Source organism: Malania oleifera, chromosome 7 (genome assembly GCF_029873635.1).
Source record: "Malania oleifera isolate guangnan ecotype guangnan chromosome 7, ASM2987363v1, whole genome shotgun sequence".
NCBI classification, from domain to species: domain Eukaryota; kingdom Viridiplantae; phylum Streptophyta; class Magnoliopsida; order Santalales; family Ximeniaceae; genus Malania; species Malania oleifera.
The window spans coordinates 16,351,648-16,365,950 of record NC_080423.1 but is presented as its reverse complement, the minus strand read 5'-3'; the positions used below and the strand labels follow the sequence as shown (position 1 = coordinate 16,365,950).

Genomic DNA, 14,303 nt, shown 5'->3' with positions numbered 1-14,303 from the left:
TTTTTTGGATATTTTGTTTCTTTGTGGCCTAACATTCTGATCCATATAGTATAGTTGGTCATATAACCATCCTATAAAATTTTCTTTTTAATTTTAAGGGTATTCTATGATCACAAAGTACACTTAAAACATTTATTCATTTTACCCAACTTACTTTAATTCTATGAATTACATCATTTTTAATTTTTCATTCCGCTTGCATAATAGGTCCACGATATTGAAATTTATAAGTGTTATTTATTTTTTCATCATCAAGTTTAACTTTATTTCCAATATTTCTTCTTCCATTACTGAACCTCACATTAATTTTCACTTAAATCTTTGAATTCGATGCGGTACTTTTTTAGTCAATGAAAGGTATATATTTGTAAAGTTCTTAGGAAAGAAGGATCTACAAAACAAGCCTATACAACATTTGATTCAAATCAAACTCAATTGAACTAGTCAATTCGATTTCGAGACCAGTTCAATAAGTTTCATTCGATTCAAAATTTAGGTATAAAAAGTTTTTAGTTTGATTTTTGGTAATGCTGTGCAAGTTTTGGTACAAAACCAAAATATTTGATTATTATTTTTTATTTTTCATATTATTTGTAGTTAAAATAATTTTTAATATCTATTTATAATAGTCATAATTAATACTAAATGATGAGGAATTCAATAATATTTCTAAATTTGAAAAAAATTTTAACAAGCCGGGTAGATTTGATGATTCTCATAAAATTAGAGCGATTAATACCAAAAGTCAAACCGAAATTTTTTTTTTCGAGAATGGTTCGATTTTGAATTTTGAATTTATTATTTTTGACCTGTGCCGGCCGATTGGGCCGCCTCTACGCAAATACAGCCACAAAAGCCCGATTGCTTTCATCAGTTCAGAACACACGTGTGTATCGCACGGCTGTTGCCCAGACTCCAAATATGTTTTCCCCAGTGACCAAAATGCCCTTATCTGATATTAAAATGACCCGGCGCCCATGGATTATTTCCGATAGGCGATAGCACCGAGAGACAGGGACAGAGCAGAGAGAGACAAGGAGTGAGACTGAGAGAGCGCAGAGAAGAGAGCGAACCGATGATCAATGCTTGGCGGTTGCAGTCTTCGAATCCGATCATCAGGACAATTCACTGCAATCGCTTCGCCGGAACCCTAGTCTCACGCCGTTCTTTCGATCTCCGGTTGCCGGTTCGTCGTTTCTCCTCTCTTTCACTTCAATCTGAAAATGCGTCACGTGAGCCGTCAGTATGTTCTTCTCCTCTCACTTCGTCCGTCGGGTATTCACCTTCTGCACGTCAGCTCTCTCAGTGGAACCTCACGCAGCGGCACATCCTAATGCTGAATCTCATTGCTTGTGTGGTACCCTCTCTCACTGTCTATCTATTTTCTCTCTCTAGGGTTTCTGTTTCTCATTTGTGAGTGACGTGAGGGATTTAGTTTCTGTCTACTGTTTTCTTATTGTTTGCATTTAGTACTTAGAGCTGTACCGTCCGATATTTGAAATGAATTGAGAGAAAGAAAAAGAAGGGGCTAAATTGAACTGAATTATATACACTCTACGTTTTCTTGAAACATTTTTTTAAAAAAAATTTTGATGATAAATTGTGCTTGTTTGTGTTTTTGTTGTTGGAATTACATTAACACTTTGGTTGCTGAAGAAACGGAGAAAAATGGAAGAAAATATAGTTTGAATAATCGAATATCTTGTTTTTGTGTTGCTTTGGACGTGAAGATGGAAAAGTAAATTTTTTTTATTGTTTTTCCACTGAGGATCTGTGCTGATCTGATCCTGTTATATGCACATTCTTTCACAGGTGGCAGTTTCTGCAACCTGGCTTTTTTTCTCTGCAATCCCGACTCTTCTGGTTTGTAATTTTGTTTCAGAATCTCCATTGGATTTTGATCACAATTTAAATTTTGCACTATTAGTTTATTGTTTATTGTTTTTTCATATCAGGAAAAAGTTGGTCTGAAAATTTTCTGTCTTTAACTTGGGTTTTTTCTAGAAGAGGGAAAATTTGTAAATTTTGCAGTTTCATTCTGTTGTATTAAAATTTCATCTAAAATTTGGATGAGTAGTTCAAAAAGTTAAGGAAAATATGGTCAAGTACCTTGACAAACATAAATTCAGCAGTTCTTAAATAGTGGGGTGCCGGGAAAAATTTATGTTCTATCTGGGAAATGGAGAACATGTTGGAGGATTTTTGAAGGCAACAGATATATATATATATATATATATATTTTCAAACTCAAAATGTAGTTTTTTTTCTAGTTTTATTTTCTTAATACAATGTTTTAAAAGGCTCAATTGAGGCTCGCCTCAAGGCAAGGCATGCCTAAAATGTCTTGAGGCTCAGTCTAGAAGACCAAATTCCGAAAAGGCTAATGCATCACATACTAGGGCTTATGCATTTGTAAAAAAGGCATGCCTTTTGTGTTTTGTCCCTTTTTAGTTGAGGCTTATGTATTTTAGGTGTGTGATTCTCAAGCTAGAAAACTTTGACTCCACCTTTATCTAAAAGGAGTGTCATAAGATGAGTTGATTTCTAAAGCTCCTGAACTTCAGTCTTCCCAAAATAATTGAGAGTTGTATCATAGATCTTGAAAATAATTTGAACTTTATAATGTTATAACTATCTCTTGTTATGATTTACGTAATGAATTCAAGTTAGAAAATTTTGAATGGCCAACAAATAGTTTGAAACTTATATTTGATTTTAAAAAAAAATTATATATGTGATTTTCTTAATTTTTTATTTATTACATATTTTTATCTAAAAAAATTCTCAAAAGGCATAAGTCCCAATGCTGTATGGCTTACACATCACCTCCTAAGGGTTAAAACACTTTTGTCTTTTAATACATTGACTTAAATATTTGCGTTAAATATCTAATGTGCTGCACTGAAGGCTTTCAAGAGAGCATCAGAGTCACTGGAGAAGCTATTGGATGTCACAAGAGAAGAGCTGCCTGATACAATGGCTGCTGTTCGTTTAACTGGCATGGAGATCAGCGACCTAACGATGGAGCTCAGTGATTTGGGGTTTGCACTAAAATTTGATATTCTTAAGTAGGTTGTTTCCATATAACTCATAAATTTACATTAGCTCATTTGATTTGGAGTCAAGCCAGGAGATAACCCAAGGTGTTCGAAACTCCACTCGAGCTGTGCGCTTAGCTGAGGAGAGATTGCGCCGGTTGACAAACATGGCTTCACCAGGTTTATTTTATGTATTCCTTTTTTTTTTTTCCTGTTTCAACATGAATTCCCATGCAGATTTGGGGCAATGAATTTTACTTCAATTTTACTTGATTAGCATCGGTGCAGCAGGTGGTCCATCGTAAAACTGAAGCAGCAGAACCTGCATTGGCTAGATCAGCAAGGGGTATGCGAGAGGGGATTGTGAAGAGTCGTGCTATTTTGCAGATCTTCTTCACTGTGACCAGATTTGCGAGGTTGGTCATCAACTATTTTTTCACTCGAACAAAGTGGTAAACCCAAAAAACTCATGAGGTTGATGCTGAGCGACATAAAACATGTACTGTGTACATAGTTTTTTAGAGTTTTTTAACTAAAAGACTTCTCTCAAATTTGTTGTCTGAATTTATTGTCCAAACGTTCATTGGGCCATGAGATCCTCTAGAGGAAGTGATAATGTAATGGGCGAAGGGCAAAAGTTAAATTTTCTTATTATATTTCTCAAGTATCGCAGTTGGATCCTTTGTGGCCTGAATTTGTTTTGACATGTACCTTGTTTTAAGTGGTTTGATCTTTTTGAGGGTTTTCTGTACTAGCCTTTCAGCTTTTGGTCCCCAGCCAAATAAGTGAGAGGCTGGTAATTGTGTTCTTGGATTGCATTTTACCTGGTCTACCACCCTTAGGAAAATGTGAAAGGGATGAGTCATTGCTATGATGTCCTCTAATGGACACTATTTCTCAAAAGGTGATTCCATCCATATAGAGGAGCTCACAAATGAGAGGAATGCATCCTCCAACCATCATAGTGGATCAATTCTTGGGCTTTCAGCAGAAGGTTGAAGGGATCCTAGGAGATTTACTGCAGAACTGTAGAAGCCAACCACCAAGCAGAAAACCTTGTTAGTTCATAATAGGGAAGCAACCACAAATTTAAATCAGGATTGTTAGGCCTCAACTCAAGGCGATACCTTGCTGAGAGACAAGGCGAAGGACAACCTGGTTAGTATGTATAGTTAATCATTCTTCTATCTTTAACGTAGGTTCAAATGGTGATATGATAGAGATTTTACTTGGTAATGAGGTGTGCAGGAGTAGACAAGATGACTTCATGCTGGAAGATGGGGAGGCTTAAGACTCAGCTACTGTTTCACAAGTTCGGCCTTTGAGGTGAATGTGGACTTAGGGATAGCTTCAGTTCCCTTAACCATAGCTTTTTGACCAAGCGAGTTTTTGCAGTTTCTAGGCAAGTGCCACTAGACATGGGAGAGCTTGTGTTGCAAGCTATTCTTCAACTCAGATGAATCATGTTAGCTTGAAGATAATGAAGCGGCAGAAGAGGAAGAATAGGGGATACTTAAGTGGCAACAACACAGTAGTGAAGAGATGCAAGCAAGAAAAATGATCCAGAAGGTGCAAAAGGCCCCTTTTGAAAGGTACCAAAGTAAATCCCTCTAAATACCTCATATAGCCATATCTTGTTGACTAAGGGATGAAATGACATGAACTAATGTAGAGATTGACCAAAGATTGCTGATTTCATAAAGACCATGTGATGCAGGATAGCATGAAGGATCTGCAGACAAGGTAGAGACTAGAAGAAATTGAAGAGAGGAAGGGGAAGAGATGAATTTTGTCCCTTTTTAGTTGAGGCTTATGCTTAGGCATGTGATTCTCAAGCTAGATTTAGCTAGAAAACTTTAACTCAAACTTTAACTCCTACATGGCTTTCACACACTATTTATAAGAAAGGCTCTAGCATATGAAATTACACATGTACCCCTAAAACTACATGAAATTGCAAACGAACACCCTAAATTACACAAATATTATAAACTAACACCCAATACACATAATCCTATACTAATTTAATTAAAAACATAATAAACTATTAACTAAATCTAACAATCCTTGATCCGATTCTTTTGAATGAGTCTCCAACAAGGGTCTGCCCATCGTTCGGCTTCTTGTCCTACATCACCGTGGACACAAAATCAATGAGCGGTTTCACTTGAAAAATGAAATAGCACTGCTAATAAAAGGAGTCTACCTTGGTAGTTTTGTTAAAAAAAGGAAACAAGAAGGTAAAAGATGGTGCAAAGTAGTTAAAAGGTTTGGTCACTCTTTCTAATAAGCTTGCAATAGGAGAGAGAATGATAATCTTTGGAGGACTAGCTCATAGGGGAGAGTCCAATTTTGCCTCCATGACATAGGTAGGTCCTTCAAGCTTAGGAATGGATTAAGGAGAAGAGAAGTTATCATGCTTTCGCAGAGGACGACACCAAGGGGGTTGTATACCTTGTATGACAATGTGTCCTAGTTGTTTCATAGGCAATTGCTAACCATAATGTTCGGTGAATCCTAAAAGATAGACAACAAAATTTGGATATACATATCCTTTTTAGCTGTCCTAAATAAGATGAAGATTGAGAATATCATATATGGCACATCATGTCTTTGTTACTCGAATTTAAATTGAGAATATCATATATGACACATTATGTCTTTGTTGCTCAAATTTAAATGATGTACAACCTTAACTCTTTTGTACTATCTCAGAGTCCTTGTTACTGTGGGAAGTGGGCTTATGTATGTCACAATGTTTGTTGACTTCTTAGTCGTGGATTTACTCACTCGACAATGTTGTATTTGGTAGACCGATGCTCAATACTTCGAAAGTCATCACTTCTGCTTCACGACCTAATAGAATTTCTAATTGAGTTGGGAGTGGTGAGGTCAAGGGAAATAAGCTGGGTTATATACTTGTTGCCTAGTTGTGTTGAGGGGGAAGGCAAGGATTAAGGAAACAATTGCTGTGCAAAACTTGGAGATTAGGGATGATCTCTGTATTAAGAAGAGTCTGCTTGAAGAGCTAGCACTAGTATTTTTTTTATGTGACAAAGTGATGGGGAGAGATATGTAGATAGCTTGGGCAAATCTAGATTTGCTTAGTATAGCTTCACTGACATAATCAATTTGGAGTTGTGTAAAAGTAAAGAAGCTTTACATTAGAGCAAATTGAGACTACCACTATGGAAAAATTATTTGAATCTGTTTTCTTTCAAGAAATGAAGTACCTCAAATGGGTGTGAGTCTGCTGGTGATAAAAAAGCCAATGGCAAGTGGAGAGCCCACACTAATTTCACATGCCTAGATAGCGTGTAAGAATTTAACAGCACTCAAATTGTTGGAGAAAATTGTCCAATGTTGTGTAAATTGATATAGAAATATTTATGTAACTGAACCCACTAGTGGAACTTGATATGAAGATGGCTTCTTGCTTTCTAGAATTGACCAGCTCATGGATTTTTTAGTATTTTATAGTAGGCTATGTCCTGCTTAGTTTTATGGATGCGTTCTTGTTTTTTTTTTTTTTTTCACTTGAAAAATGCTAAAGCAACTTACAAAAGGCTCGTGAGCAAGATCTTCAAGGAGTAGCTGGACAAAACAGTGGAGGCCTATGTCAATGATATGATAGCTAGAGATGAAAGGAGCATATAGTAGATTTGTAGGAAACATTCGTTGCTAAGCTGACTCCAAATAAGTGTTCATTTGGTGTGTCGGAAAATTATTTGGTATTGTGGTGATTCCTAGGTAGACAGGCGAATCTGTAGAAAGTTCAAACCCTATTTGACATAAGATGATTCGAGTCGTCAGTAGATTCAGACTTCAATTGGAAGAGTAGCAACATTAATCCTATATGTTTGGAGGGACTTTGGATTTGTATTTGTACTGAGTTTGGATAAAATGTAATATAAAATTATATTGAAATTTATTCAAATCCACCCAAATCCAAATTTAAAGTCTGAAATCCATGATCTTAAATGCAGCTTGAATAGATTTGTGGTGAAATCAACAGAGAAGTGCCTTCCCCACTTAAAAATGTTAACGAAAGGCTTGCTGAGTCAGCTGCTAAGACAGTATCTTTGATCAGCACCTCTAATGACCAAATTCCAACATTAGAAGTAGCCGCAAGCTTCAGGGAAGAGAATGGAATGCCAAACCTAGTGTATTACACTGCTGGTCTTTTGCATTTAATAGAGTAGAACCATCTCAGTATAAAGACAGTAGCTCAGAAGTTGAAACTACATTTTCAGGCACTTTGTACAGCTATTTGATTAACTGACGAATGCCAAATTTTATAGTGCAAATGTATTCAACAGATTTATTTGGTGGTTCGTGGAGCTCACCAGGGGAAGCAAGGGCTTAGTATGTTCTCAAGCTAAAGTTCTGAGCCACTGACTAGGAAACAGAGTTCTAAGTTCTATTAGAGAGTTAAGGTAGGTAGCTGTTTTAGGTGCCACCAAGGTTGAGGCATGAAGTGATTTACAGACAGTTGCAGGACAACTCAAAAGGAGAATATGGAGTTGAGCAGACAAGGATGCTTGTTACCTTGACCAAATTAGGAAGGCAACTCAATGGCGGTTCAAAGTTCAAGATACGAAGACGACCAGAAGGCAAATTTATTGACACGACTTACCTCGACAGCATTTCTGAATTGAAATAGGTTAATATATGTGGGGAAGGGAGCTCAGCTGGAGTAGAAATCTTGATGAATTGCGCGAATCATGGACTTAGCTAGATCGCCCTGCTTCAAGAGAAAAAACAGGGCATCCCTGGGCCATAATGCTCCCCGCTTCACAAGGGTAAGAGGATGGTCGCCACACTGTACGCAGCCTTATCCCTACTCTTATGTAGAGAGGTTGGTCACGAACGAGTAACCTTACCTGCTTCAAGAGAAATGAATAGGAAATGAAAGAACCACACGAAGCTAGGAAGTTGAGAAAGAACGTAGCTTGGCACACTTTCTCCTTTCCACATCTTTGCTACCTCTGGCCACGAGAAGCTGAGCATTTTGTTGGGTGGGGTTGCATGAAGGAATATGTGAGAACCAGAGGTTACATGTTAGAGTTCTGCCCTAAAAGCCAACTAGTTGGTTTAAACATTTTTAACATTTTTTTTTAAAATATTATAAATTACAGTTGGATAATAATACTTCATGAATTAGCCCTTAAAATCTATGCTAAGAAGGTGAGTTTTTAAAGAGGTTAAAGAATATAGGACTTATGTTTCTCAATAATAATCTTTTATAGGTTCATAATCATATATTGTCAATGGTGCATTAATTATCTATACACACTCTGAGTAACTGGTTTCAAGTTGTTTGCGTAGAAACATTTAATAAAAATATAAGTGTGCTTGAGAACAAGTGCATTGAGCTTGACCATGTTAAGAATATCCAAATGGCCTTATAGTCCTTGATGTGGTTAGATATTCTTAGTTACAATTCTGCTCCATCCCTAGACATGAGGCTCTGTAGGTATCTTGTGTTTTAAATTGTGATGGCTAAGAATCTTTGTTGAGAGCAAAAACTGAATTAGAATATCTTCATTCAAAGAGGCAATTGTAAGCCTCAACTATCTATATACAATGCAGGATAGTGAGGAATAGTTGGATATGCATTAGCTTGGCTCTTTAAATAGCAAGGGACATAAAAAGGAGACTGCTTCAATAATAATGTCAATCATGATTTTGCAAATTTCTTAAAGGGCCTTTTATGAAAATAAGATGTTATTTTTCCATTCTTCAATATATATATATATATATATATATATATATTTTTAATAATTTCAATTTTTTTTCCCCAGCTTCTCTAAAAAAATTAGAAAGTAAAAAAAAAAAAAAGTCTATGATTCTGAACCAATAATTAAAATAAAAATTTGTATATGTCCAGGCTACTCGTCTTTTAATTAAAGCTAGATAACTGAATCATTAAATATATTGCGCATCAAACGAATCTCGATTAGTATGTATACAAAAAAATGATCCAACAAGTAAGAGGGTATTCTACTGCCCGCAAAAAAAAAAAAAAAAAAAAAAAAAAAAAAACAGAAAAGAAAGAGGAATTCATGGAATGAGTTAGGTCTCCACCCAACCTGGAATTGTATTGAACCATTTACAAACAAAATGAAATGGTTATATTCTCATCTAATTAATTGTCTTTGCTCTCTAGATGTAGTTGGTTGGTTGAAGAATCAAGAATCCTCAGAGGAGGAATCCAGGCCCAAACACTTGAGAAAGACCTGTGTAGCCAGCTTCAAATAATTGCAAGGGTGGTGTGAATGCTCAAACACAGTCATGGCCATCGCATCCTCTGATGGTGTTGTTGAACTGTCCTCCCTTTCCCCTTCTTGGATTTCTTCTCTTCCCATTCTTCTTCTGCTCCTGCTTCTACTTTTGTTCATGCTCGAGGTTTCTCCCATCTGCCAAGCATTTTAGCAACCGTAAAGTCTATCAAGGAGGAACATATATTACCCACATTCCCAATATATATATACACATTACAAATTTTTATTGAAAATAAAGCTTGGATTGTTTGGTTCGGCTTAAAAATTAAGTAATTAATTATTTCTTATATATTCTTCATAACTAACTTTTATGAACCATACATTATTTTTAATTAAAAATTAAAATAATGACAATGTGAATTTAAAATACAACTTAAAATAAAAATATTTATACTTTAAATTTTTCATTTTAAAGATATTTATACTATTTTTCGATTGTAATGTGTAATTAAATTGTTCTTATAGTAGGACAAACTGAATTTTGAAATATGTTAACTAAGTAAAATAATTATAATAAATTTTATTCTTATAAAATTTTAAACTTATATCTTTCTTTTATTTTTTTGTTATTTTAATCATATTTTCAAGACAAAAATAAGCATTTTTTCAATCAAAATTATTTTTTAAAATTTTTAATTTTAACCGAACATGTTAGTTCCGGATTTTTTTAGCATTCGTTCCTAGCTTATGCTAATTTTTATTTTTTAATTTTTTAATTTTTTTTATAGTAATAACAGCCCCTTAATTTTAGGGTGCATCTTCGGTCTACAAACTTCATTTGAAAGGGGTGTTTGAAATTATATTTTAACAAATTGAAAATAAAGTGTAAATAAATTTTTAAAGAATCTTCACAAATTTAGAAAAGGTATTGAGACCATATGATTTTATTTTATTTTATATTATATTATTTTATTTTGCCTTATAGAAATTTTTTTTATTCTATAATTTTTCAAAAGGATTACAAAATTGTCATATTATTTTTCATTTTTTGGACAACTGTATTTAAAATTCAGAAAAAAAATCTAACTTAAAATTAAAATAATAAGATGATACTTTTTGTAATTTTTTGAAAATTTTAAAATAAAAATAAAATTATTTTTTATACTTAATAGACTCATGGTATATTTTTTTAAATTAGAAAATAACACTAATTTTGTAGTGTTTGGTCTATGAAATCTAAGATGCCTTTTAAAATGATATTTTCTAATCCTACTTTCGATTATAGAATGCTTATTTCATGAGAATATTTTTCTTTTGTTTGTGTTTAAGATTTCCATGAAATTCGATATCACCACAATGTCACTTTTTGACTCCAAAACAAACAGCAAAATGTGAAATAATACTTAACGATTCAATTTGGTTAATCATTAGATATTGATCTGAAAACCAATTAACTGAATTTCTACTGACCATTTTAAATAGTTTAGTTTCAAATTGCAATTTCTAGAAAATAAAATTTTTTTTTTCAGCTAACGATTGAGGGGTATGACTCAGTGACACGAGACCTCATTTTACAATAAGTCATCCACCAAATAAAAGCTCAAAACATCAATTGAGGATGTTAAAAGACCACCTCCGCGTGCTCCTTGCTACTTGGTACATAAAAGGACACCGTTGGTGATAGGCCACTGACCTAATATTTACCTTTAAAGATATCTTTTCATCACATTCTCGCTTTAACATGAGTAACTATCTATGTTTTGAAGAACCATACATTCCTAGCTCGAGAACAACACCTCAACAATTAGGTATTTAGATCCCCTACAAAGTTCATCCTGTAGCATCATCTCCATAATCGAATCCAACTTTACCAAAATTCATTCAGCAACTCAACCGATATGATCATTGTGCCTTTCCAATACTACTCGCTCAACCATCTTGCATACGCCGTGGATACATGGATAGAGAAATCTTCCCTTGCTCTATCTAATCACCATTCTCTTTGATTAAAATACACATATCATCTTCCATTGAACCTTGAACAAACACACAATAAAAACAATGGCAAGGCTCGCTAAACCCATCTTCTCAATGGCACTCAATATGAATGCTATTTCTAAAGTAGGTTCATATCCAACGACTCTCATGTAGGACAATCTCAAACACAAATTCATATCAAAATAAGACCCGATTCCATTCCACCGATTCCATTCCTTTGAAACCAACATTTTAATCACCGATTTCTCGATTGAAGTACATTGATTCAATCATTCATCATCAACAATCCTAGTCCCACCCATTCTTGATAAGGATTCGGGTCTTGTCCTTATCCCTCAAAAACCCGAAACCCAAAACTCCCTCACGAGCAACATAAAAAGACCAATCCTCCAATTTTCACCGAGATAAGCATCTTCTAAAATGTAGAAATTTTTTTTAAAATATTTTTCCTACATTAAAAATAATATATTAATATATATATATATATATATGATTGGATGAATTAACCCAACCTTTTGAAGTCCAAACATAAATCTCCATCTCAAGTTTTGAGAAGAGCAGTGGACACCTCAAATTGGATTAAGTTACATGTTTTATACGAAGGCACACCGGCCAATCAAATAAAAGGAAAGAAGTAAAGAACAAGATAGGCCACCAACTCAATCCCAACAAAAACGACGTCGCTTCGAAGGACGATTATATATATTTTGCAGATGCAATAATATTTTTATTATATATATATATATATATAAATAAAATGGTGACATGTCTGATGTGCCATCCCAGCCAATGAGGTTCATTGGGCGGCGGGGAGCAATTGATATAAACAAGGGGCTATAATTAATTATAGGAAAATAAAATCATTATTATTAATAAATAAAAATCTTTTTCATAAACTATTTTGCTATCTTTAAATAAAATTAGAGGAAAGCGAAAAAATAAGGGCCTTTGCTTGCAATTTTTTAGATTTTTTTAAAAAATCATACATCATTTTATTTTTTTTAATTTTAAATTTTATGTAAATGTGAAAAACTAAAGAATAATTTTATGATTGATTTTTGATTAAATTATTGTATTCATAATATAATATTTTATTTTATTTTTATTAAGACAAGACACCGATATATTAAGAATTTGCCGACTTTCTTTATTATTATTTTTGCAAATAAAAATAAAACATTTTATTATTTATTGTTTTATTAAGGCTAGCACATTCCTTTTCAATCATTTCTAAAATTATTTTTCAAAAATTAAATCAAAACTTTACTATTATTTTAATTTTCGAAAAGAAAAATACCAAAAAGCCCTTGTAACTTTACAAAGAGATTTCCTCCCGTTAGAAGCAAACGACTGAACTAACAGAAAAGCTGCAAGGACACGTTTGGAGACTCCGTAATGACTGTTCAAACAAAGCAAAGCGCCTCCCAAATTCTTCACGCCACTTCAAATTCTCTCTTTTTTTTGTTATTAATTATTTGCTTTTAAATTACTAAAATACCCCTACTTAGCTATTTATCTCTACTCAACTGCACAATTAAAAAAAAAAAAAAAATTTAAACGTGGAGTATGCTGTTTGCACGTTGCCCTCGCACAACGCATAATAATTTTAATTTTTATTATTAAAAAATAAATTAAAACGTTTAATTATTAAAAAAAAAGACTTAACAAACAAATTCAGTACTCTATTATTCTTAAGCAGCAAGTATTTAATTATAAAAAAGAGCTGAGTTAAATGCATTTGGGGAAATAAAATAAATAATTAAAGACGCGCAGAATTAAAATCTAAAATACCTTGGGGTTGCGGGAGGCGGTGGTTGGGTTGGTGGTGAGCAGCGGCGCCTGAGGAAGACGGGAGGGGTTGTTGGAGGTGAAGAGAGGCGGCGCGGAAGCGGAAGCGGAGGCGTCGACGGCGGTCAGATCTGAAGGAGAGACGGAGAAAGAGAAGAGGAGTAAGAGGAGGAGGAGAATTACGAGGAGCTGGATCCACAGCAGCAGTTGTATCCTGTACCTCCCCATCCCTATCTCCATTAGCTCCTCCCCTCCAAACTCAAACATAGCAGAGTCTCTCCTTCTCTCTCTCTCTCTCTAACTGCTGTGTACAGTGTATTAATTATTCACGGACATATATAATGAAGAGAGAGATGAAGGGGGAGGAAGAACATTAATGGAGAAAATGAACAAGACAAACAAGAGTTACAAGACAAACAAGTCATGTATTTCTTCTTCTTCTTCTTTCTTCTTTTTTTTTTTTTTGACAAAAAAGTAAGCTGACTTAGAGGCCACGCGCGACTTGACGCGCGTGTATAAAAAGTTTGCTCTTGATATTTGTTTTTAAAATTTTTATTTTTACTCTAAAATAATAATATATATTTTTTTCCATACGTCCATAATGGATTTAACAAAATAGATAAAAATCTATTAATTCAAATTGAAATTATTTCTTTTAAATAGACTCATAATTAATTTAAATGAGTCGACTATAACTTGTAAAACTTTTATTTATCTCTAAACGAGTCGGTGGCGAATATCTATCGAATAAAAATCGATATCTGCCAATCTATTCTATCGATAACATCATATACTCATACTTATCAGGTATCGATTCTGTTAGGGATTTATGCTGAAAGACATGCTTTATGTAATCGATTTTAATATTTATTAATAATTTTAGTTATTCCATTTTAATGAGAATCTTTGTGAGTAATGTTTGTTTGACATTATTTATTTAATGATTATGCATGTGTGTCTTTTATTCTATATAATAGGCGATCTAGTGTGTAGAACACGACTTATATAGAAGATTAGATTATCAGTTTTTATAGAATATAAATTTAGTATTCATAGTTTTAAATGAAATTGGACACACTATTGGTAGGAATGTAACACAAGGTTTTAATAGGTCTGTCTTGACTATTGGAAATGGTACAGTTTCAACTCCTTATGCTAGGACATTTTGTGTGTATTGAACAGAATTGTCTTGTGGTAATTGTTTTTATACTAACTATATAAAACAATTAATACCTTATGGTTATTATGAGTGCTT

General features: G+C 33.8%; 2 protein-coding genes across 4 annotated transcripts; one reads left to right on the top strand and one right to left on the bottom strand.

The window, feature by feature from the left end:
• The first annotated feature begins 880 nt into the window (after positions 1 to 880).
• Positions 881 to 3,702, top strand: LOC131159562 (uncharacterized). Of its 3 annotated transcripts, none has more exons than XM_058114580.1 (5): positions 881 to 1,357; positions 1,813 to 1,863; positions 2,908 to 3,041; positions 3,127 to 3,218; positions 3,330 to 3,702. In XM_058114580.1, exons 1-5 carry the CDS (start codon positions 1,076 to 1,078, stop codon positions 3,341 to 3,343), a joined length of 573 nt encoding a protein of 190 aa, XP_057970563.1. In that variant the 5' UTR covers positions 881 to 1,075; the 3' UTR covers positions 3,344 to 3,702. The 3 variants fall into 3 exon arrangements, with proteins under 3 accessions (XP_057970563.1, XP_057970561.1, XP_057970562.1); XM_058114578.1 differs by having other exon boundaries at positions 3,316 to 3,702; XM_058114579.1 differs by having other exon boundaries at positions 898 to 1,357; positions 3,327 to 3,702.
• Positions 3,703 to 8,938: 5,236 nt separating this feature from the next.
• Positions 8,939 to 13,492, bottom strand: LOC131159563 (uncharacterized). The gene is made up of 2 exons (XM_058114581.1): positions 13,052 to 13,492; positions 8,939 to 9,457 (listed from the first exon to the last, which is right to left on the bottom strand). Exons 1-2 carry the CDS (start codon positions 13,313 to 13,315, stop codon positions 9,230 to 9,232), a joined length of 492 nt encoding a protein of 163 aa, XP_057970564.1. The 5' UTR covers positions 13,316 to 13,492; the 3' UTR covers positions 8,939 to 9,229.
• Between the last annotated feature and the right edge of the window lie 811 nt (positions 13,493 to 14,303).

Coding starts and splice junctions, on each gene's coding strand:
- LOC131159563 (XM_058114581.1), bottom strand. CDS start 13,315: ATGTTTGAGTTTGGAGGGGAGGAGCTAATGGAGATAGGGATGGGGAGG. Junction 9,458..13,051: donor CCGCCTCCCGCAACCCCAAG/GTATTTTAGATT, acceptor AATGCTTGGCAG/ATGGGAGAAACCTCGAGCAT.
- LOC131159562 (XM_058114578.1), top strand. CDS start 1,076: ATGATCAATGCTTGGCGGTTGCAGTCTTCGAATCCGATCATCAGGACA. Junction 1,864..2,907: donor CTGCAATCCCGACTCTTCTG/GTTTGTAATTTT, acceptor GCTGCACTGAAG/GCTTTCAAGAGAGCATCAGA. Junction 3,042..3,126: donor ATGGAGCTCAGTGATTTGGG/GTTTGCACTAAA, acceptor TTTGGAGTCAAG/CCAGGAGATAACCCAAGGTG.